Consider the following 25,049-nt stretch of genomic DNA (forward strand, 5'->3'; position numbering starts at 1 on the left):
TACAATGGTAGTCAGGATTCAGCACCGGTACTCAAATCAGGTTTGGTCACTTGATCGTGGATAGCTGGAGCACCGGTGCCGCGAGCGACGACGGCGTGAAGGACTTACGCCGCCTGTGAAGGACGGGAGAGCAGCGAGTGCTGGATTCGCGACACAGCGGCCCGTTGAAACGGGGGATTAGGGATTTGGTAAACGGGAGGCGGGGAATGCGTGACCAGCTGCGCTGAGATTCGTTTTTCCAGGTGTCGATTGTTCGACTGGGTCCAGCCATCGGGGCTGAACGACCCAGGTCGCATAGGATTTTCTTCCAGACAGTACACCTCCTCCCACCACCACATGTTTATGCAGAGAACCCCTGGTATTATTTACAAAAACAAACTAAACCAGTCACTCCATGGTTAACATCAGAACAAGAGCTGTCAAAACAAAAGCATCAGAACAAGACACATTATGGTAGCAAGTGTTGTCCCTGGACCGAACACGCCCACTACTCAGTCGTGTATACATGATGTGTAGTTCCTAGAGAAAGAAGGCACATATCATATTATCATGCTAGGAGGTGTAGTTCCTAAGCTGAACATGCTCGGTCGTGCCGGCGGCCTGATTCATTACATTGGTGACGTCATTCTCGCTCCTCGTGCTGGAAACGGCAAAAGAACGGCTCTTCGCCATTCGGTCACTTGCCGACGACAGTCCACCGGTGTCGTCGCTCGCATTCAAGGACGTGTAGCTCGATCCGTGGCCTCCTCCCGGGGGCACGTATATCGCCACTGGCATGTCCGGCGGGAGGTCTGGGAGCGGCGCCTCGAGTTGGAGCACGCTCATGGCTTGCCGGATGGACGGCCTGCAGCCGTAGTCCGGGTGCACGCACCATAGACCCACGACCATCACACGCTCCACCTCGCGCGCGTCGAACTCACCGTCGATTCGCGCATCCATTCGCGCATCCGCAGCGTCGAGGAGCTTGCCCCTCCCATATAGCTGCCAGACCCAATCGACAAGCACGGCCCTGGCCTCGTCCTCCTCCTGGATGACGGGCCTCCTTCCGCAGGCTACCTCGAGGAGGACGACGCCGAAGCTGTACACATCGGTCTCGGTACTGGCCCTTCTGGTCACCGCGTACATCGGGTCCATGTAGCCCATGGTGCCGGCAATCACCGCCGTCGTGTGTGCGTCGCGGCTATGGTCGACGAGGCGCGCGAGGCCGAAGTCCCCCAGCTTGGCGTTGAACGACGAATCCAGCATCACGTTGCTGGGCTTGATGTCCCTGTGCACCACGCACTGGTCCCACTCCTGGTGCAGGTACATCAGCGCAGACCCGATGTCAAGAATGATTTTGTGCCTATACATGTCACAAGAAAAATATCAAAAGTAAATTCTCAGACGTCGAACACTTTAGAAGAGAAAGAGATATGTTCACTAATAGCTCAAAAGGAGACAAGTTCAGTAGAAATTCAGCCGATATTTACGTTTCTAAAGGGACTGACAAATATAATAAATCTTGCAACTTTAGGTCAACATTTATGCTTGATTCCACATGTATAAACGAAGTGGTGTATCGCAACTTGTAAATGTTCGACCGCTTAACCTTACATAAGATGAGACTTACATATATGTAGCTATTGGAGTAATATATAGGTACTCAAATCCGTTGTACTTCGTACCTGATTGCCCATGTTAGGATTTTTTCCGAATTGTACAGATGGACATCGAGGCTGTCATTCGTCATAAGCTCGTAGACGAGGAGGAGCTTGTCGGCTTTATGGCACCACCCGACAAGTTGGACAAGGTTGCGATGTCTCAGCCGACCGATGATGGTCACTTCTGCGATGTATTCCCTCCTCCCCTGACTCGACGTCTTGGAGACTCTCTTGATAGCCACCTGGAGCCCCTGGTCATGCAACAACCCTCGATAGACTGCCCCGAACCCTCCCTCACCGAGCTTCTCCTCTTCAGAGAATCTTCTTGTCGCCCGCGACAACTCGCTATAACTGAATCTCCGAGGCCCCGCCCCATTTTGAAACTGGTTGTCCATGTCTTCGAGAGGGATCTCTCCGTCTTTAGATGATATACTCTTCCTTTTCAAATATTGGCGGTAGCCGAGCAATGTGGCTATGGAAAGTAGCACGAACATACCAGAGGAAACTAGCCCTGCAATTAGACCTGTGCTTTTTGTCTTTGAATCTGCGAATAAACACATCCAGTTCACAATTTTTAAGTGGTACATTGTAAAATTTCAAGTATGGAAGGATAACAGATAATATAGAAATTTCTGAAAATAATGAACATTTGGTCGGTTTAAGAGGTACGTTCTTTTTCTGAAAAAGGTGCATACTTTTTCTCTTGTACGAATCTATAACCTTGTACTCCCTTCATTCCTTGTTAGTTGTCGCTGAAACATCCGAATCAGCAATAACTAGTATAGAACGGATAAAGAGTAACAAATATGGCTATGCTCATTTCTGTAGAGTCGGAGGGCGGGGGAGGGGAGGGTGGGTTAGCGTCCTTTTTGTAAAAAGAACTTGATAATGCCAGTTGGTCTCAACCGACACATATCTTTATAATTTATCTAAATAGAACACAACTCATGCTGCCTCTTTCAAATTGCAGGATCCTAAAAACGTGGAAATAAATAAAAGGGAAGTTTGCAATGTCATGTTCAGTTAAATTCTTTAGGTTTTTCCCCGCAAAAAAAATTCTTTAGGTTTTGTTTTGTTTTGTTTATTGCACCACATAAAATATATGATTGTTTTCACGATGTTAGGCTGGATGGAAGATTTACTTTGGCCTAATGCAAATGAATTATAAGGAAAAATCATATGAGTTCTAGTCCTATGAATCAAACAACCCAGGTGGAATAATGCCACGGATTAGTTTCCTACAATAGTCCTATGAACCAAAAAAAATCCTAAGATCATGATAATTGTATACCATGGATGTTAAATCTCATCATCTCATCCACGGGTCACATATTGGGGTGAAGGCCAAGATCCTGTTGTGCAAGGTCAGATGACTTTGATGATTGCATGTTGCTTCCCATCCTGAGGGAACCATGGTCCAATGCATGCTTTCCTGGACTTACATGACTTCAAAGTTTGCAGGTGGTTAGCGAGCAATGCGTGTGTTTTGAGTGGCTCCGTGGCAGCTTGTGTGGCAATGACGACATTTGTGCATCACACTTTGTTAGTCGGCTTTTTTTTCTGGTGTGCGCCATGGGTCATCGTGTTGGACGTCCCCTTTCGCAAAGTCAAAGGTGTTGCTGTGTTGTAAGGGTGACGTCGATTACCTGCTTGGGGCAGCCCAGTCGTGAAGTTCTTTATCGGAGACGGTATTTCATATCTTGGCTTCAGAGGTCATCATCTAAATTGGAGCTGCCAGTCTTCTACGCTAATGGTCGACTATTTGGCATGTGCCGACGTGGGCTTCACAAGGCCGTTGTGGCAAGGACTTCTTAGGTGTTCCTTTTATGGTGAAGTCAGAGCCCCTGCCTCGTCAAGGAGTGATGATGATACCAACAATCGGCGATCTTGACAAAGGCCTCGTTTTGGTGGTACACTAGTGGAAAACAGGCCTTTTGATCCGGGTGGTTAGGGCCTTTTGTCGCGGGCGGCCAGCCGCGACAAGCAAGGCGCGATAAAAGGGAGGCCTTTTATCCCGGGTCACTTACGACCCGCGACATAAGGTCCACCACGTGGCAGCCGCCTGGCGCGCAGGGCACGAGGCCCTTTTGTCGCGGGCGGTATTACCACCCGCGACAAAAGGCCCTCTACGTGGCGCGCGCACAACGCTTCGCTTTAGGGTTTGAGGGGTGCAGCACCCCTCCCCCCGCCACCGACCGCCTGTTATATCATTTTTTTCGTTCGAAAATAAAAGTTGCATATATTTGTACGCTACTAGAAATTGTACACGTTCATTCAATATATATATATATAGATCGATCAAACAAATGTTGGAAGCAAAAGTCGATTCCTCTTTACATGTAGCCCTTACATATATATATACATTTAGCTCACGATCGACAAGCGGTACTAACGACCGTCTATTTGGAGGTAGAGCATCTATTTGGACTAAACAAGCCTTTGTTGTTTAGTACATCTTTAATCAAAAGTCCCGCCAGTTCCTCCGCGATTCCTAGTGCGTGTTCCTTTGGTTGGAGTCCGTCCCGCATGAAGTCGACCTATATACGAAAATGAGATGAGTATGACTATATCAGTCTTGATAACGAAATATTGATGATAATAAATAAAGTTGTGAATGTTATTGCTTACGTTGAATTTATTATTGTTCTGCTTCTCGATGGTTAACATGCGAATGGACTCGCAAACGTAGTATCCACATAGATTCGTCCCTTGTGGCTGCTGGGGGCACGGTACAGGAGTAAATGTTAGCTTCTCTGCCCGGGTTTCGTTCTTACGATGTCTCTTGAAAGCGGTCCAAGCCCTGCCAGGCAAAAGAATGATTGAATGAGTGGATAATTAATTGATATCTCACGAATGATAAAGCGCGGCGATGAAGGAAATTACACTTGGAGCAACTTCGCAAGTCCCGGAACCCGTCCACGCCTCTACTCGGTGGGTCTTTTACCTCAACTATTCCCTTATCAGAGTTGAATGTCTAGTAGAATCCAGTGGAAGCTGCACATGTTATGCATATACGTCAGGAATTACACTTAACATCGAGTAAGAAAAATTGAATGTGCATAAAGATCATTAAGACTCTCACTCGTAGTTGTAAGGAAACAATATTGAATCACAGAAATATTGCTCCCCCAAAAACCTTAGTAGGTTTCCCCCGTTTCTTGGGCATTAAACTTTACCGTTTGAACATGTACTTTATCCGGGTCAATAAACCCAATATTGATAATATTATTACTTTTGCATTCACCGATCTTCGATCGCATAAGAGAACACATAAGATATAATGAGTATATATATGCAATGAAAACGAACATGAACTGAATGAAAATGAACTTATATGTAGTTAACAACTTACAAGCAATAGCAACTCATGAGAGATTTGTCGAGGGCATCTAGATTGAATAACTGCCGAGTTCATTCATCTCAATATGGATCTCCTCCTTTCGGTAGTAATATTCCCATGGTATACTCGCCACGATGAACCTTATGTTCTCCTTGCATGCATCAAGGTACCACTGATGCAAATTCCGCATATGTGTTGGCAGTTTAAGCAGCTGCTCTGTGCTGACCAAGTCGGCCCCGTAGACAAATTTAGGAGCTATATCAGCAGTGGGTACTGCAACATCTGCTGCATACATCAATTCCTCCACGGTAACGTCACAGGCAGCCGCTAGCTTTGCAGCTTCTTCCATATTGAAACCACCATGTTCCTGGTACAGCTTGGGAACATTAAGCACTTTGAGTGGTGGGATCGATTGTTTGGGCTGAGCACCGAGGAGGGGAACTTCCTTTCTCTTTTTGCCTTTTGTCGTTTGCTTGGCCTTGAGGGGTGCACTTGTTGAAGTTGACTTATTCTCGGTTGCACTTCTAGGCGATGATTTGCTCGTGCCGGCAATGTCCTTCTCCTTAGCCTTTTCAGCATTCTTTGTGTCAATTACCTTCGCAAGAGTGCGTGTATAGTCATCCTTCTTCTCGTGTAAGTCATACTTGCGATGGTGTGTTCAGAAAACTAGTAGCATATGCTATTTGCTTCTCTGTGTATGGCTCTGGCGCTGGAGGTTTTGGCTTATGAAAAAAATAATAATTGATTTTCTTAACAATGGCATCATTTTCCTCCGGGGTACGATCGTAAGGACGGGGGGGAGGAACCTTTGGTACTTTTGGGAGGGGCGACCTCTTGGGGACAGGACTCTTGAAACGCTTCCGGCTGGGTGCATTCCGAGTCTTTTTGGGCGGAGGCGGCGGCGCTGGAGATGGAGATGGACTACCGATGTCGTGGTCGACGTCGTACCCACGGGGTGATGGTGGCGACATGTGATCGGTAGGAGGAGGTGATGGTGGCCTGCGATCACCTGGAGGAGGTGATGGTGACCTGCTGGGACGACCGGTACTAGGTGCTACCCAGCCTGGCAGCTTGATATTCTTCTTTTCCCGAGAGAATGATTTCTCCCGAGCACCTCTGAGTGTAAGCCCCCCATCACCTCCAGGGATATCGAGCTCCAATGTCCCCCACGACGGGACAACTGAATCCACCCCGACACGAGCATATCCAGCTGGAATCGGATTGCCATGCCATGTTGCCGGCTCACCTTCAGGTCCAAATGCCGGTAAGACATAGCCGACCGCCACCTTAACGAAACCTTCCTGAACACCTCATGGAGATCACAAGGTGTTTGCTCCTTGATTCCATCGAAGGGGTCGCCGGGACCGGCATCTATCATCATCCGTGTAGGAGGGGCCTCCGAGTCGGCCACGCTGCTTGTCTCGTCGGCTGAGATATTTCAGCGGTATTATCTGGCGGGCGCTGTCCTTTTAGTTCATTTATCTCCCGCTGTTGCTGCTGAAGCTCCCGCTGCTGCTGGTCAAGTCGGCGTTGGAACTCGGCCATCTGGTCATTCTGCACCTCCAGCTGGCGTTGTTTAGCTCTCGCTCGGCTTCTATAAGTCTCCGCGTCGGCCGGAAACCCAAGCGACCACGGAACACTAGGGCCGAAGCCTCTTGTTCGTCCTCCCTTCTCGGGATTACCGAGGACAAGCGTCGGCAAGTCTTTCTCTCTATCGGGAGCAAACTTTAGTTTTCCCGCCTTTATATCTGTCGTCACTTCAATCCATTTTTGCCGGGTACCCTAACCCTGGTGTCACTTTCAACAATGTTCCCTGTCTTCATGTCATACTCACAGCCATGCGCGAGGAACCAATTTCGAGCCCTTGTGTCCCATCCTTCTCGCGTGGGTTACGGAGTGATCCCGTTCAGCTCCATCTCGGCCTCTTGTGCATCCCACTTAGGCATGGCTCTTCCGTAGCCCCCGCCCCGTATGATGGTGATACTTCTTCTCGCTTGCATTCTTCTTGTTTTTCGCTGACAGGTTCACAGCCTCCTCTGATTCTTTGTACCTCACAAATTCTTCCCGGTTATGCTCCTGCTTCGCTAGGTAGTTCTCGAATAATGGAGGCTTCTTGTCTTTCTTATAATTTTTCCATAACCGGTTCTTATACGCCCGGAAAAGTTCCCCCATCTTCTTAAGAGCCCATTTCTTCACTAGCTCTCGCTGCTTAGCATTCTCAGACTCCGATCCCAAATCCGGCAAAGTGAAATGTGCCATCGGGTCTCCGAAAAGTGTGTCTTTGTACCTATCGGCAACCTGATTTTCGGACACATTCTTCGTCTTGTTCCATTCTCCGACGGTGATCGGGACACGATCTCTAACCACAACTCCGCACTGATTTTTGAACTTCACTCCGACATTCTCGGGTACCACCGGTTGGCCTTCCGGTGATATAGCTTCAATTGTGAAGTGGTCTTTCTTGGTCAACTTCTTTGCCGGGCCTCGTTTCTCTATCTTATCTTCGGAGGCCTAAGAGAATACATATAGAATTGCATTAATGCCTCTATACTAATGCCTCAATACATATGTACATATAGAATTCCATTAATACCTCGTCATGATCGGAGCCGTCGGCTTCTCCGTCACCGGAGCCGTCGTCGGCTTCTCCGTCACCGGAGCCGTCGGCTTCTCCATGACCGGAGCCGTCGGCTTCTCCATGACCGGAGCCGCGGGCTTCTCCATCACCGGAGTCGGCTCGGTCGGCTTCTGTACCATCGCGGATTATGTCCGCGAATATGTCTTCATGTTCCAAGTCCCGTTCGAATTGATCCATTGTTTCTGCAAAAGAATTAAATCGATAAGTACATGTTCAAACACAAACCAAACCCTAACCCTAATCAAACACAAACCAAACCCTAACCCTAATCGGCGACACGTGTTTGCGAGAGGGAGAGGGTGTCGGCGACGCGTGTTTGCGAGAGGGAGAGGGTGTCGGCGACGCTTGTTTGCGAGAGGGAGAGGGTGTCGGCGACGCGTGTTTGCGAGAGGCTCGGATGTTCGCGAGAGGTAGAGGAGAGGGAGAGAGGGGAGTTGCGGCGTCGAGTGATCGCGAGAGGGAGAGGGAGCACGGGACGAGGGCGATTGCGCGAGAGGGAGAGGAGAGGGCCGGTGTCGGCGTCGGGGGTGTTTGCGAGAGGTAGAGGAGAGGGAGAGAGAGGGGAGTTGCGGCGTCGAGTGATTGCGAGGGAGAGAGAGGGAGTTGCGGCTAAATCGATTCTAGAAGGGAGTGACTAATCGTTCGCGGTTAAGTGATACCATCGAATAACAATGTTCTTCATCATTTTAAAGTTGCACTATCACACATTACATAAAAACTAACAAATTAACTATTAAACTAAGTACTAATTACATAAAAACTAAAACAACTAACAAATTAACTAATTAACTAACTAAACCTAAAAACTAACTACTAAATACATTAACTAATTAACTAATTAAACCTAAAAACTAAAACAATTACAGAAAATTAAAAACTAAATTACAAAAACCTAAAAACTAAAACAATTACAGAAATGTAAAAACTAAATTAAAAACAATTACAGTAATTAAAAAAAGAAAAAAAGGTGTTCCTTTGCGGCGGGCGCTACCTGCAGCTGGCGCGGCGGCGGCCCGAGGCGCGGCGGCGGCGGAGGCCGAGGGCGAGGCGCGGCGCGAGGCACAGGGAGACGGCGCCGGCGGCGGCGGAGGCAGCAGGGAGATGGCCGGCGGAGGCGCGGCGCGGCCGAGGGCGAGGCGCAGCGGCGGCCGAGGGCGAGGCGCGGCGCAGAGGCGGGGAAGACGGCCGGCGGCGGCGGAGGCGCGGCGCGAAAATTCGGCAGCCTGGCGGCGCTAAGTCGCTAGGGTTTGGCCTCCGGGTGTTGCGGGTGGGCGGCCCGCCCGCGACGCGCCAGTTATATACCTCCCCCCCTTTTGTCGCGGGTGGTGGCTCAACCCGCGACAAAAGGCCCCTTAATCGCGGGTTGAGCTACCACCCGCGACAAAAGGGGTCTTTTGTCGCGGGTTGAGCCACCGCCCGCGACTAAAGGCCCTTTTGGCCGATCCGTGGCACTCCGCATCCAACGGCTCCGGCCGTTTGAATCCAACGGCCTGGAGCCGTTGGACACGGATCAGCTCTGTTTTTTTTCTTTTTTCTTTTTTTCTTTTTTGTTTTTTCTTATTTCAATAACTTTTAAATGGTAAATCAAATAGAAAAGTGTTATATATGAAAATTTGTCAGAAAAATACAATGAACATGAATATGACATCCATATAACTAGTTGCATCTTCCACGCGTCGCCGCCTCTTCCACGTGTCGCCGCCTCTTCCACGCGCCTCGCTCCGTCGCTGCCGGCGTGCGACGTGTGTAGCCGTGGCTTACACGTGCCTCGCCACGTGTCGCCGCCGCTTCCACGTGCCTCGCCCCGTCGCTGCCCGCGTGCGACGTGTGTACCCGTAGCTTACACGTGCCTCGCCACATGCCGCCGCCGCTTCCACGTGCCTCGCCCCGTCTCTTCCTGTAATCCTGACAAAGTTTCTGGATCCATTACCTTCTGAGAAATTGCGTTGAGGAATGCACATATCTTCACAATGGCTAGTCGAACATTTTCTGGTAGAAGTCCCCTCAATGCAATCGGAAGCAATTGTGTCATAAGCACGTGACAGTCATGGGACTTCAGGTTTTGGAATTTTTTCTCCTTCATATTTACTATCCCCTTTATATTCGACGAGAAACCAGACGGAACTGGCGCAGGAGGTTTTGGCTTATGTTTCACCCCTGTGCACCGCCGCCGTGCCACACGTGTCGCGTCCCGTGCCACTCGTGTCGCGTCCCCGTGCCACGTGTCGCCACCTCTTCCACGTGCCTCGCCCCGCCGACGCCGGCGTGCGACGTGTAGCCACCGCGCGCTGACACGTGCCTCGCCCCGCCGACGCCGGCGTGCGACGTGTAGCCACCGCTGACACGTGCCTCACCCCGCCGACGCCGGCGTGCGACGTGTAGCCACCGCTGACACGTGCCATGCCCCGCGTGCACTATATAGAGCGACGAGTGCGGGCGCAACCACACGTCGCCACCGCCTCCGCTCATTCATCTCCGGGATGCCTCCATGTCGTCGAGGGGCGTCCGGTTTCCGTGGCGTTCGAGTGCATCCGAGCGGTAGGTTCACCGCCGAGATACGCGCCGGTGGCTTCCGCCTCACCCTCGGCACGTACAACACGCCGGAAGAGGCGGCGCGCGCTTACGACGCGGCGGCGTGGCGCTTTCGGCGGCCCGGGCACGACATGAACTTCCCGGATGTTGAATCGCTAGAGGAGGCGGAGTTCCTCGCGCCACCGCCGTGCCTCGTCACCGACGAGGACCGTCGCCGGCATCGCCAGGTGCAGCGCAGGATCGCCATCGCCGAGCGCGACGAGCAGTTGATGCGCCAGTGGAGGGCGCGGTCCCCCGACGCGTTCTTTGCTAACCTTAGGGCACAACGCAGGTCCAACAGGCGGCACCGTCGGGCCGTCGCCGCCTTCGAGCTCGAGAACTCGAATACAACTTGGACCGAAAACGACCCTCGGTGGGATGACCTTTGGACGGAGACAACCTCCGACGACGAGTAGAGACTAGACTAGTAATTTATCTATTTTATTGTAATTTCAATAAAGTCGTTGTCGGTTCTATTAGTTTAAATTTAGTTTATAAAGTCGTTGTCGGTTGTTTTTGTTCAATAAAGTGGTTGACACGAAATTTATTACGATTGAACTGAAATTAAAGTACGAGCTCAACCGAAAAATAAGATACATGGCCAGATTCGAATGTTGGAGCCATTCAATCATAGTCGTGCCTAGTCCTATACACGTCGCCACTCGTAGTCATCAAAGTCGCCGACGTCATCGTCGCTAGCATCGGGGTCGCGGTTGTCGAACCTCGGCGGATGACCACGCGTGGGCTGGGATTGAGGGTAGCGCGGGCGGGGGCCACGATAGGCCGGGACGCTCTGGAGAGTCCGGCCGCGCCACCACATCCGACGGCCGGCCTCGTTGAAGTTCGAAGGAGGAGGGCCGTCCTCCTCGTACCTGGCAACCGCCCTCTCACGCCGATTGATGAAGAAGCTGTCCCAAGTCGGGCTGTAGTCGGGATGCCACTGGGGATTCCTCCGCTGCTCAGGCGTGAGCTCGAAATAGTAGTGGTTCGTGATGGCCATCTCGCGTGGCACACCTACGGGGATAGGAGGGACCGGTACGCCTCCGACGCTCGGCAACCAGCCGGTCGGGACGCGGTAGCCGGGCGGGCAGGGGTAGTTCGAGGCGCAAAGCGCCTCCGCCTCCCGGGGTGTTAGACATACGATGGAAGCCATGGGAGAGAGTGATGAGGTTTGCGGATATGAGAGTCCAAGCCTACATATATATAGTGGAAAAATGGCGGGAATGCGGGAAGAAAATAGGCGGGAACGAAGTGGCGCGCGAAACTTTCATCCCGGGTGGAGGCTCAAACCGCGACAAAAGACTGGGGAGGCTTATCTAGGAGGGCCTTTTGTCACGGTTGGTGGCTGCAACCGCGACTAAAGATGTCGGCGAGGATAATAAGGATGTGTCGGTAACCTTTTGTCACGGTTGGTGGCTGCAACCGCGACTAAAGGCTGTCGGCAGGATAAGGACGCGTGGGTGGACGCACTGCGCTCGATGAGATAAAGCATGTAGCGCACGACGGCCTGTCGAAGGAATAAGACAAAGTACAAGCGGTGCCGTGCCTATAAAAGGAGCATCGATACGCCTTGCCAAGCGGATCAACAAGCCAAGCACAGTTTAATCTTCATTATTACATAAATGTAGAGATTGTCTTGGGAACTATATATGAAGAATACATTATTACATCGCCATCTAGTGTTGTGATCTTCTACGCCGTAGCCATGGAGAATCTTCATCATTTAGCAAGATGCTTGGGTCAATTTTCACCGTGAAGGGCGGAATTTCTTTAAACTTATTATAATCTTCGACATGTCTGTCTTGTCATCCACTCCCACGATGTTTCTTTTCCCCGAAAGAACTATGTGGCGCTTTGGCTCCTCGATTGATGTATTCTTTTGTTGATTTCTTTTTCTTGATTTGCTAGACATGTCCTTCACGTAGAAAACTTGAGCCACCTCGCTGGCTAGGACAAAAGGCTCGTCCAGGTACGCAAGATTGTTGGGATCCACTGTTATCATACCGTACTTATCGTCAATATGTATAGCGCTGAGCTTCACCCATTTGCACCGAAACAAAGGGACCTTAAAAGTGGGACCATAGTCAAGTTCCCATATCTCCTCTATGTATCCATAATATGTGGTGGTCTGCCCATTCTCGTCTGTTGCATCGAAGCGGACACCGCTGTTTTGGTTGGTGCTCTTTTTATCTTGGTCGATCGTGTAAAATGTATTCCCATTTATCTCGTACCCTTGGAATGTACATATGTTTGAAGATGGTAACCTGGCCAACAAGTACAGCTGCTCCACCGCAGATGGGTCATTAATGAGATGTCTTTGCAACCAACCGCCGAAGGTATTCATGTGTTGACGTGTAATCAAGGACTCGGGCTGGCCCGGGTTTATTTCTCGTAAAACATTCTTATGTTTCTCGATGTACGGAGCCACCAAGCTGGAATTGTATAGAACTGTGTAGTGCGCTTGATTGAAAGAAATCTTGTCCCTCCACACCGTTGTTTTCCTTCCTAGTGTGCCTTTTCCAGTCAGCCTCCCCTCATACCGAGATTCGGGAACACCAATCGGCTTAAGGTCGGGAAGAAAGTCAACACAAAACTCAATGACCTCCTCGGTTCCGTAGCCCTTTGAGATACTTCCTTCCGGCCTAGCTCGGTTATGAACATATTTCTTTAAGACTCCCATGAACCTCTCGAAGGGGAACATATTGTGTAGAAATACGGGACCGAGAATTCTAATCTCTTCAACTAGGTGAACGAGGAGGTGCGTCATAATATTGAAGAAGGATGGTGGGAACAACAACTCGAAGGCGACAAGACATTGGACCACATCTTCCTGTAATCCCGACAAAGTTTCTGGATCCATTACCTTCGAGAAATTGCGTTCGGGAATGCACATATCTTCACAATGGCTAGTCGAACATTTTACGGTAGAAGTCCCCTCAATGCAATCGGAAGCAATTGTGTCATAAGCACGTGACAGTCATGGGACTTCGGGTTCTGGAATTTTTTCTCCTTCATATTTACTATCCCCTTTATATTCGACGAGAAACCAGACGGAACCTTGATACTGAATAGGGCTTCAAAAAGATCTCCTTCTCTTGTTTGGTAAGAGCATAGGTGGCAGGCCCTACAAACTGCCCTGGATGATTGCCGTTTCGTCCTTTATGAAGTTCCTGGTCCTCCCGTGCTTCGTTGTATCTTTTGTCTTTCCATACACGCCCGGAAAACCTAGAATATTCACACAAAGATTCTTGGTCAGGTGCATCACGTCGATTGCAGAGCGGACTTCCGGGACTTTCCAATATTCTAGCTCCCAGAAAATAGATTTCTTCTTCCACATGGGCGCGTGTCCGTCATCGTCTTTCGGAACAGGTCGACTGCCTGGACCCTTTCCAAAGATAACATTTAAATCCTTGACCATGTCAAATATATCAGCACCACTACGGGGGACAGGCTTCGGACGGCGGTCCGCCTCGCCATCGAAATGCTTGCCTTTTTTCCTTAAGGGATGCTTGCGCGGAAGGAAACGACGATTGAACGGGTACACAACTTTTCTGCTTTTTCCCAAATATTTACTTTCGAGTCTCATCTAAACAGTGTGTGCATGCATTGTATCCTTTGTTCGTCCGTCACGAAATGTTACTGAGAGCAGGCCAATCATTGATGGTTACGAATAGCAACGCTCGTAGGTCAAATTCTTGCTCCGTGTGCTCATCCCACACACGTACACCTGGTTTGGCCCACAACTCCAAAAGTTCATCGACTAATGGTCTTAGGTACACATCAATGTCGTTGCCCGGTTGCTTTGGGCCTTGGATAAGCACCGGCATCATAATGAACTTCCGCTTCATGCACAACCAAGGAGGAAGGTTGTAGATACATAGAGTCACGGGCCAGGTGTTGTGACTGCAGCTCTGCTCCCCAAAAGGATTCATGCCATCTGTACTTAGACCAAAGTATAAGTTCCTTGCCTCACCTGCAAAATCCGGAAACTCTCTCCCGATGTTTCTCCACTGCCGACCATCAGCGGGGTGCCTCAACATCGCGTCTTTCTTACGTTCTTCCATGTGCCATCGCAACAACCTGGCATGCTCTTTGTTTCCGAACAAACGTTTCAACCGTGGTATTATTGGAGCATACCACATCACCTTCGCAGGAACCCTCTTCCTGGGTGGCTCGCCCTCAACATCACCGGGGTCATCTTTTCCGATCTTATACCGCAATGCACCACATATCGGGCATTTATTCAAATTCTCGTACTTCTCACCGCGGTAGAGGATACGATCATTAATGCATGCATGTATCTTCCGCACATCTAATCCTAGAGGGCAGACAAGCTTCTTTGCTTCATATGTACTTGACGGGCAATTCATTATTTCTTGGAAACAGACTTCTTTAATATTATCATCAATTTCTCAAATCCCGAGTCGGTTACACCGACCTCTGCCTTCCATTTCAGCAATTCCAATATGCTACCCAGCTTTCTATGCCCATCTTCACAACACTGGGTACAACAATTTGTGGTGGTCCTCTAACATCTTGTCGAAGCTGCAACCTCTCCTTATCCGTGCCACGGTCTCTTCTTGCATCGAAATGGCCCGACGAAGATCATCATCAACGGGATCATCTGATGCCTGTTCTTCACCTCCTTCTTCTTCATTGTCGTCCATTGCGGTATCAAAGCATTCGAGAGAACATAGATCGGTACTGGTCATCATTATCTTCTTCCTCATCGCCGTCTTCCATCATAACCCCTTCTTCTCCGTGCTTGGTCCAAACATTATAGCTGGACATGAATCCAAACCGAAGCAGGTGGCTCTTAATGTCTCTTGAGCAAGAGTAATCCTTCTCGTTCTTACATTTTAGACATGGACAGCACATAAAACCTTGCTTCGACTTGTTGGCCTCGGCCACAAGCGAGGAAAGAATTCACGCCCTCTCCGAAAGCGGGGGCACATCGGTTACCGTACATCCATGGATGACTCATCCGCATCATAAGTACAATTATATATGTATCGGATGCAATCACCTTGCTAAAATTAGTATTGTACGGACTATGCATATATATATAGTCGAGAAAATAGTTGCTAACCTTTTAGGATCAAAAAAAGGAGAAATCTTATCAAATAAAACCAAGTGGCATCCCTCTCACAAGCATTCCATCAAACACCTCTTGTGCACATGTAGAAAAAATGAGCTAGCATACACCTCCACCTTCACCACCAAGGAAAAAATGAGGTGGGGGGGTGGCTGGCTGCTTCTATATATATAGGGGGGGGACATTTTGTCGCGGGCCGTATTACGACCCGCGACAAAGGGGTGGCCACGTCGCTCCTAACCCTTTTGTCGCGGGTCGTAATACGGCCCGCGACAAAAGGCCGCGACAAAAGCCTCCGCGCGCTCCACATGGTTTCGGGGCGACGTGGCCAGGCCATTTGTCGCGGGTGCAGGCGCGCCCGCGACAAAAGGCTCCCACGGAAGCCCTGTTTTCCACTAGTGGTATGTATATAGTTTATGCGGGTAGCCATGTTGGTTATGTGTGCCCTTGAGACTGTTATGGTTCATGATGGTCGGCAAGCGTGTTTTTTATGTTTTGCTTTTCTAATGTTTATTAACAAGGTATATCTATCAATCTTAAGTAATTTATTGATGTATTGCTTAACATTTTTCAAAAAAATATTTTAGCTAAATAATTAAGCACGCATTTTTACTTCTGAGAATTAAGAAAAGTATAGCATCATTGATCCTTGGTAGACCACTTGTGCGACAGATCGTCTAGACTTCCAAATCGGTTAGACTACAACAAGCACAACTGTTTTTTTTTTAAACAAGAGGACACACATTGGAAAAGCACTAATATTGATTAAGCGGTTATGAAGCCCAACACCATCACATCTAGAACCCGCTGGCATATGTTACGCAACATCAAGTAGTTTTTCACATGCGAGTACCGGTAACTAGTACAAATCGAGTCTTTTAAGGCCACCTACCACACATCCCTAGCGAAAATCGTGTGTAATATTACAAGTAATTACCCTGAAAAAAAATGTTTGCCCTGTTGGGCACACCGTCCGCTCTGTCCAAAACCTCGGAAGCACACTGAAGTTATACTTGTGCAAATCCTACCATCAGCGAACTGCGCCCACAACCCCACTCCTCCACTCTTCTCTTCTCTTCTCTTCTCTCTCTCTCTCTCTCTCTCTCTCTCTCTCTCCCTCCCTCTCCCTCCCTCCCTCCCTCCCTCCCTCCCTCCCTCCCTCCCTCCCTCCCTCCCTCCCTCCCTCCCTCCCTCCCTCCCTCCCTCCCTCTCTCTCTCTCTCTCTCTCTCTCTCTCTCTCTCTCTCTCTCTCTCTCTCTCTCTCTCTCTCTCTCTCCTAGGGCATCTACAGCCAGAGTCGAGGATGACATGGAATAGGCTCATGTTGCCCTTATACTACCCCGTGGTTGCCACGACGCTCCCATTGCACCCTTGCTGCCAGGGAAGTCTTCAACCTGCAGATCGACGCCATCAGCCAGCTCACTTCACATCCCCGTTCCAATCAAGTGGCCTTCCTCTGCAGCCCACCCTCGCCGGCCACCTCGTCTGCTGCGCCTCCTCCGCCTCATCTTCGGCACACCCGAGGAGTTATATTAATGTACCAAGGTGTTTCAGTATACCAGATGTGTTAATGTACCGAGGTGTTTCAATATAGCCTCTACGCACAAGAGCGTGCGGAGAATCATTATACGCAGCTTATAAAAAACGTAGGGTCTGTAGAATCCCGACACAATCATCCCTGATGACTTATTTTTGCCGAGCCAGCGCGAGGGCGACACTTAGGCGCGTGCCTCAGCATTTCAAACCACCATCTGCCTACTCTGTTATAGTGATTTTAGTCCGATTGATTTGACAAAACTCTAAAACCGAGATTAGAAGGTTCTTCAGTATATACTTAAGAAATAATGAGTACCTAGAAAGCACAAATGTTGCATTGTGATTGTTCTTTAATAAGAAATAACTCCTTACTAAGCGGCCTCCCATTTTTATGATGTTCTTTTTTTGCAAATTACCAAGGATGTGCGTATAAGACATGACTTTGTCGTTCCCTATTTTTGCTAGCAATCTGACAAAAAAATTACATGTAGATATAAACTCGCTAAATGGGGTATTATGTGTGTGCCAAAAGATCGTGGGGTTTGGGTATACATGACATTGGTCTGAACAATAAATGTCTCCTTAGTAACTGTATTTTAAACTTTTAGAGGGATAGTCAATACCTTGTAAAAGTATATGTTTTACATACCTATCCGCTAGTACAGAGCAACGCTAAGGACACTCCTCTATGAAAATTGCAGAGACACATCCCGCGGTGTCCCCGCGGAGACATCATGAGCGACGAGTAAACTTATTTGCTCATCACCTATATATTGCAGACCTTCGTTCACGATTCTCAGTTTGCAATGAAAGACATAGAAATTATGCTACATGATTCTGCGTTTCCGATAAATATATCATGTATATATACACCACTTAACACTCACGGAAACCCTACCACTCACTCGCTCTCTCCACGTTTGGATGCGGCACTCGCAGTTACCTAGTTGTCTATCGGGTCATATCCCTCCACAGGAGAGCATATCCACCGTGTCGAGAGACGACGCCTCATCCTCCTCCTCTCAACTTCGTCTCATTCTGCGTTTCCGATAAATATATCATGAGTTCAAATAGAAGAGGAAGCCAACCGGATGTGGGCAGGTTTGGTCAGCGTTAGGCGCATCCGGAATCCTCTCCCTGCTCGTCAGGTAGGCGATGTCCGGCACCTACATGTAGGTCCGTGGGCGGAGCAAGCAATGTTGAACCGGCAGGACCTGAGGGCGATGACGAACTACTGATTTTTTCAATTCTTTCTTAATTTTTATGCTATTTTGAATCCTCGAATTGATTTTTGTTACATTAATCTGTGTTAGATTATTTGGAATCTTCAGATGAAGAAATATGATTAAGTAGGACATGTGTTTTATTATAAAAAACCACTTCGTCTGTTCATAGTTTTCTGGTTGGCTATTGCAATGTTTCGATTAGGTTATTTAGGTACAATTTTCTATCACGGTTTTGGTTTAGTGTGAGTGTTGTGTATCAGAGTTCACTTTGTTACACTGTTGTGTCTATCGGAGTTCACCTACCATTCCTCTGTCTATCAGAATTCACTATGTTTATATTGTATAAAGGCAAGTTAGCATTGATGTGTTAGTGTTTACATCCTTTATTATTGTCTTATTCTGTAAAGTTGAGTGGAATTGTGACTAAATCTGAATTCATGCACTTAAAAAATAGCCTATTTCGGCGACAATGCATAACTACATCATGACGATGAATCCCGCCCACCTAGAGATACAAGTAAAGGGGGAGCTAGAAAATATTTAACTAGAGATCTGGATCAATCTAGCAGTTGTGCGTTGAGATCACTAGTAGAAAAACCCCCCTTTAGTACCGGTTCCAAAGGGCCTTTAGTACCGGTTCCTTATGAATCGGTACTAAAGGTGCCCGCGGGGCTGGTGATCTTTTTTTTTATTTTTTTCACAAAAAGGCTATTTCGTTTAAATTTTTTTATCCATTTTTTCTAATTATTTTTCACTCCCTTTTTTTCACAATTTCTAATATTTCCCGTTAGTCTCTAACTACACTTAATCTCTAGTCAATTACTTATCCGTCCTCACACTTCCCGGTCGGTCACCCATCCTCACACTACTCCCGCACTAGCACGCTTAACTTCCGAGTTCCATCCCGTTCCACTTCCAAGTGCTTCGCGCGCATGTATGTGATAATAGTATCATATCAATCCTATTAACATGTTGGTCGATGTCACACTTCTTTATTGTTTAAATTTAAAATAATTTTTTAATAAACAAAAGTAATGATGTAATAATAATGTTGAATAAATAAGTAAAATTAACTTTTTAATTTGTATTATTTTTAATTATTTTGTAAATTTTTAATATTTTTTTTGCCAAACCTAAAACCTAAAAATTTGAAAATATTATAATTTGCTAAAAGTCATAGTAATATTCTGGGATTCAAAAAATCTTATAATTATTAATTTTAATTTAATAAAAAATAAAAATATATAAATTTCTAAATTTCTGGAAAAAACTAAAATCTTCCTGCTTTCATATTTTCATTTGGAATTTTGAGAATCTAAAAATTGGCTAACCGGGTAAACCCGGGTGAATTCGGATGTAACTTTTTCCCAGGATTTTTTTTGATATATTATAAGTTTTTTTTCGACGTCGTATGCAAAAGTTATTGCGGTTTTACCATTTTTCAAAACTTTTTTGCAAAAAAAGTGAAAATTCAAATTTGTTAATTTTCCCTAATAGTAGGTTGCATAACATACAAGAATCTGAAAACATTTTATTTTTTGAATTTTCTATCATTTTCTTTTCTATTTTACGGTGTCAAAAAGGCGATCCACGGGGGGGTGGAGTTGCGTGGGGAGCAGAAAAACCTTTAGTACCGGTTCGTGACACGAACCGGTACTAAAGGTCTACCCTTTAGTACCGGTTCGTGTCACGAACCGGTACTAAAGGTTTTTCAGCTTACGCGAACCCTTTAGTACCGGTTCGTGTCACGAACCGGTATTAAAGGTCCTTACGAACCGGTACTAAAGGTCTGGGCAGTGCAACCGGTACTAATGACCCCTTTAGTACCGGTTCGTAAGGGAACTGGTATTTATGGCTTAGATGGATGCCCATTTTTCTACTAGTGAAGGTAGTCTAATTCTTTCAAAAGGCTCCAATCCTGTTCCCATTTAAAATCCACCATGAATATTCAACCGTCTCTATCGTGACGTTTTGGCTCAACGCATAAAATGTTTTTTTTTAAATAAGAGTATCTTATGCAGTGTGATCGAAATGTTACATCGGTAATGATATATACCATATTAGATTTTACTGACAATGCATAAAAATGCCCAACTAGGTGTGGGCTTCCACGACAACAAATATTGCTGACAGGATGCCGGTGACAGAAATGAATTTGCAATATCATGTTGTCAAGACTATCATGACAAAGCTAACCAGGCAATATCTTGGTGTCAATATGTGGGTCAGCTTCTCTCGCTCCTCAACCAGAGGCACCTCAAAAAATGGGTAAGTTGTTTTTCAATCTGTCTACATTTAATTTTTAAAATTAAACATATGAACTTACTATTGAAATTTATATGTAGGCTTGAGGACTACTGCGGTGTTGGATGTTCTCTGGATACCAACTTCCTTCATGTCCACAACCATCTCTCAAAAAAGTTGAGATAAGGCGATAAGAATAGATTAGGATTGGTGATAAGAATTTAGGGAAGAGTTTATTAATTCTTTCCACCCTTTAACCTAGGTAGTAGCCATTTCCTTAGCATTCCTTCTCTCAAAAAGTGGGGACGTTGTTGTTATCGACTTGACAGTGTGTGTTTAGTTTTTTGAGATTGAAATGTTATGTTGTTTGTGTTGGTATATTATATAAATGAATTTTATTATCGTGATTTTGTTTCTGGTGTGCCAAATTTTATTAGCTGTGAACCGTACAATTCAGGTACACATGAGAAATCACAGTGCAAACGGTTGGAACCTGTGACCGATGAGCAAAAGCTTAAGGTAGCGAAGGAATGCAAACAACTGTTGCCAAAAAGAGGTCTCATCGGTGATAGTTTTCTTTACCGTTTCCATAGAGGCCTTAATCAGTATCAGAATCGTGGCAACAAGCCCTTTTTTTCCATTGTCGATGGTGTTTTTAATTCGTGTCCATAGCGTCGCTCTGTACTGGTGTAGCGTCACTCTGGTGATCTCCACATCTAAACTCATTTTTAGAAAGGTTTATTGTGTGAGTTAAAGATAGTTTAGTTGAGTTTTATCGGGATATTCACTTTGGCTCATAGGAGCATTTGCTCCCGTTGTGTGAACTTACGTTTCAAAGTGTCAACAAATTCTAAAATAAAATTTTCCATGTACATCTACACATTTTATGTTCCTATACAAGTTTTCAAAAAAAATTAAAAAATTATGTGGCTCCTGTAAAAAAGACAAATTTTGATGTTATAACACGACTACGTACAGGACATTTTTTTGTCTTTTTTGTACACGCCACATAAAATGTTGTTTCTCCACGAAAACTTATGCACTAACATAGAATGTCACGATGTACACTAAAAAAATTATGTCAGAATTTTTTAACATTTTTAAAATTATATTTTAATTATTTTGTATAATGGGAGCGTTTGCTCTTATGAGCCAAAACACCGCCTCCAGTTTTATCTATTAAGATTGTGAATAGTGAGTGTGCTTCTAGGACGATAAATAGTTAGACAGTGATAAACTTTGCAAGCACCTAGACTCTTCAATATTGCCTGGAACGAACATGCTACTATTGCCTTGGTTTTGGGAGCAATGCCTTTCATGTAAATTTTGCTCGCACTTTTGTTCGTATACTTGCAATTTGGTCTTGACATAGTTAGCAAAGTGGAAAATGTCACACTTTCAACGAAGGATGTTGTTTTTAGACGTGATTTGGATATACTGTTTAGAGTTTATGGTTAGTATTGTGTATATCTGATTCTAGTTTACGATTTGCATCCAGAAAGTCATGAAGCTTAAAGTGCCACACATAATTTAAGGTTTTCCTTTGATTTCCATGGCATGGTGTTGCAAAAGATAGTCCTGCTAAGTAAATTGGCAGGAAGATACATGGCTTAGCTTTTGGTTTTAACATGATACTATACAAGATTTATGGATCTTGGTTGCTTAGGGTTGATACAAATACAACATTTATGTAAGATATAGAGAAGTCACACATTTTTGGATCTTGGTTGCTTGGGGTTGATAAGTCCCTTTGCTCTCTTATCTATATGGGAACTGCGACTTTGTTTTCATTTATATGGATTTCTCGTATGATTTTGTATTTTACAAAAAGAGATCGGTGTGCTTTTCACTAATGATGTTCTTACGTCTCAACGGCTGGAATGTCTTAGTAGGGAGTTTATGTTCTGGTTTAGATATCGCAAGACCCACATGCTTCTGGGTGTGTGATGTGTCACGTGGGGCATATTGTTTATTAAGTATGTTGATTTTTTTGTTCTATGTGTGAGCCATATTATTTTTCTATGTAAGCTCGTGATTAGGTCGTTGGTTTCTATATTTGTGTCACATCAGATTTTTTGGTTTGACTAAATTTTGCAATGATTGTCTTCTATAATAAACTGTATGCGTCAACAATGCAGAGAGCCAGACAGATGAAAGCTTCTTCTAAAATAACTATTTTTTTCATCCTAGAAAAGATGTCTAAATACGTATAAGTTTAGATGTATTTTTGTGTGTACTTGCTTTTTTGAAAGTTAAGCTAGTAGTTTTTTTTTTGAAACGGAGGAGTACTTGCTTTTCCTTTTAAAGAAACACTACTCCCCATATGCCCAAGTATAAGAAGTTTTGATAGGCTGAAACAAAATATAAATCGTTTTGGTAAGCAAAAACAGCCTGCCGAACGTATATTTTGCCAGAAAGAGAGTACTCATTATTAAGACAATAGTTCAATTCAAACAAACAAAAAAGGAGGCTGGAAAACTAAAAGGGCCCTACACTGCCCATCATGTCCAACCTTTCAGTGTATAGACGTAAATCCTTAAATTTGACATCATGTCTTCCTATCTTTTATTTACGGAATTTGTGCAGCTATGTGTGCATCCTAGTTTTTCAGAGGTTGAGTGTAATGCTTGAACATTTTAAGTAATAAAATATTTTTATAAAAAATTAAATTTGACAAACTCTCATAAATCTGATTTAAGAAAAAACCTAGAACTTCATTTACTTTTTTGGGGGACTTGAACAAATATAAAGAACGGAGGAATCCACCTACCATTCATAGTGGACTCGAACGACCAAGAGAGAATCTGATGTTGCTCGATGAAATCCGCAATGGACGCTGAGAACCCAACTGCCGCATCCTGCGGCAGACCGGCGTTCCGCAGGTTTACATTCGTGCTGACCATGTATGTGTTCTGTCCTTGCGGGTCGATGAACTGTAGCGTGGCCGAGAGCGTGGACGCTATGGCATCGTACCTGACCGACGCTATCATGATCCCGTTGAAGATCCCATCTGGCAGCGCCGTGTACTCAATCGATCTGATGTTGTTGATGTTGACACCGATGTGGCAGTTGGTGTCATTGGGGTCCCATTCGGCGTTCTTGTATGTGTCGAACTCCACACCGACAGTAGGTGGGAAGTAGGTGTTTGCGGGGTTGTCGCGGTTATTGAATAGCGCGAGGTACCCGCCTTTCGCATCTGCGGGCATGCTCGGCGGGTAAGGCCCGACGAAGAACGCCATGCCATCACCTCTCTGTACGGCAAGCAAGGTTACTTAACTAACAAAACGACCCCAAGAATGCCATCAGAAAATTTCTATAGCCACTTGCCGCGGTGTTGCTGCTGGCGGGCTTGATGGCGAAGGTGAAGGTGCTAGTGAAGCTGGCAACTGTGCCGGCGTTGTCATCCCAGAGGCGCAGCGCCTGCCCGTGGGCCACTCGTCCAGTACTCCAGCTCCTCGAGTGGTTCGTCAGATCGATCCGGCCGAGGGCTGGGACAGAGTCGTTCATGTACTTAAGATCGGCCCCGGCGAGGACAGCGGGAGCAGAGAAGTTGTAGTTGAAGCTAAGGGACGTGGCATGAGTAAGGCAGCTAGACATGGTGAGTATGAGCAAGTAAGGGATGGAAAGGACGAGAAAGCACTTTGCTGCCATCATAACCATGGCCGATGAACGTTAAGTGCAAGCTCATGATGAAGCTCACTGGGATATGTCTATCATACATATGCACAAAGCTCTACGAACCTGTTTGGGTAGTCAATGGTCCTCCCTCTCGCCATCGTTGATAGTTCATATGAATGTTTTTATTCTCCGTATAGTCATCCATTCCACGAATGCCATTTCACCCGTAGAAGCCGGCCTGCATGTGTACATCAAGCTGGTTTCTTTTTTGATATATACAGGCATTTTCTTCGATCAAGCCAGTCACTAGCCCGTGTCATACGTACTATATTAGTACTCGTTCCGAAGTCTACCGATGCACGTCACGCGCTTTGCTTGCTTACCACGGTACTATACACTACGGGAAAATCAGGCGCTGCCGTGCAGCAAATCATTGCCGTGAGCCACCGCACGGCAAAGATTTCTTTGCCGTGCGACGCAAGAAGCACGCACGGCAACGAAAATGTGCACGGCAAAGATACAGGTTGGCGCACGGCAATGATATGCTGCACGGCAACCTCACGCGTGCCGCACGGCAACGTCCCCTCGCACGGCAAAGTCCCCCAAACGCGCACGGCAAAGAAATCATGACGGCAAAGGCAAAATAAGGCCGCACGGCAAAGAAACTATGCTCGGCAAAGGACTGGGACGTTGCCGTGGGCTTCTCTTTGCCGTGAGGCCAGATAAAATGCACGGCAAAGGAGCCTTTGCCGTGCGACTCATTCTTTGCCGTGTGTTGTACTTCATTTTATTTGTTTTCCTTTCTATTTTATTTCATCTCATACTTATATTTTTTTTTATTAGTTTCACTTTTTGATGAATATTTATTAGTGTTACTTAAGACAATGTGCAATACAAAATTACTCTCCATGTTCATCCCCCACATATATCGGGGTTTCGGAGCAATTAATACGCTCTTCGGAAAATCTGCTAAGTGTTATCGCCCAAATGTGAGGAAGGTCACACCGGGGAGCTACTTTTGCACCATTAGACCTTGCACCACACTTTGACACATATCATAGGTCGACATGCAAGATTTGGTGGGGTTCCGGTGCTCCGGCGGTCGTTATCCCCCTCCTCCCCCAAAACAGCGGAACGTGTG

At 46.4% G+C, this 25,049-nt stretch overlaps 1 protein-coding gene across 1 annotated transcript; it reads right to left on the reverse strand.

Moving 5' to 3' along the window:
• Positions 1–552: 552 nt before the first annotated feature.
• Positions 553–23,887, reverse strand: LOC124681292 (L-type lectin-domain containing receptor kinase IX.1-like). Its single transcript, XM_047216223.1, has 6 exons — positions 23,621–23,887; positions 23,061–23,541; positions 14,306–14,334; positions 13,737–13,743; positions 1,665–2,184; positions 553–1,342 (listed from the first exon to the last, which is right to left on the reverse strand). The coding sequence occupies exons 1-6, from the start codon at positions 23,885–23,887 to the stop codon at positions 553–555; spliced, it is 2,094 nt and encodes a 697-aa protein (XP_047072179.1).
• Positions 23,888–25,049: the final 1,162 nt, after the last annotated feature.

Source organism: Lolium rigidum, unplaced genomic scaffold (assembly GCF_022539505.1).
Source record: "Lolium rigidum isolate FL_2022 unplaced genomic scaffold, APGP_CSIRO_Lrig_0.1 contig_38842_1, whole genome shotgun sequence".
Taxonomy (NCBI): domain Eukaryota; kingdom Viridiplantae; phylum Streptophyta; class Magnoliopsida; order Poales; family Poaceae; genus Lolium; species Lolium rigidum.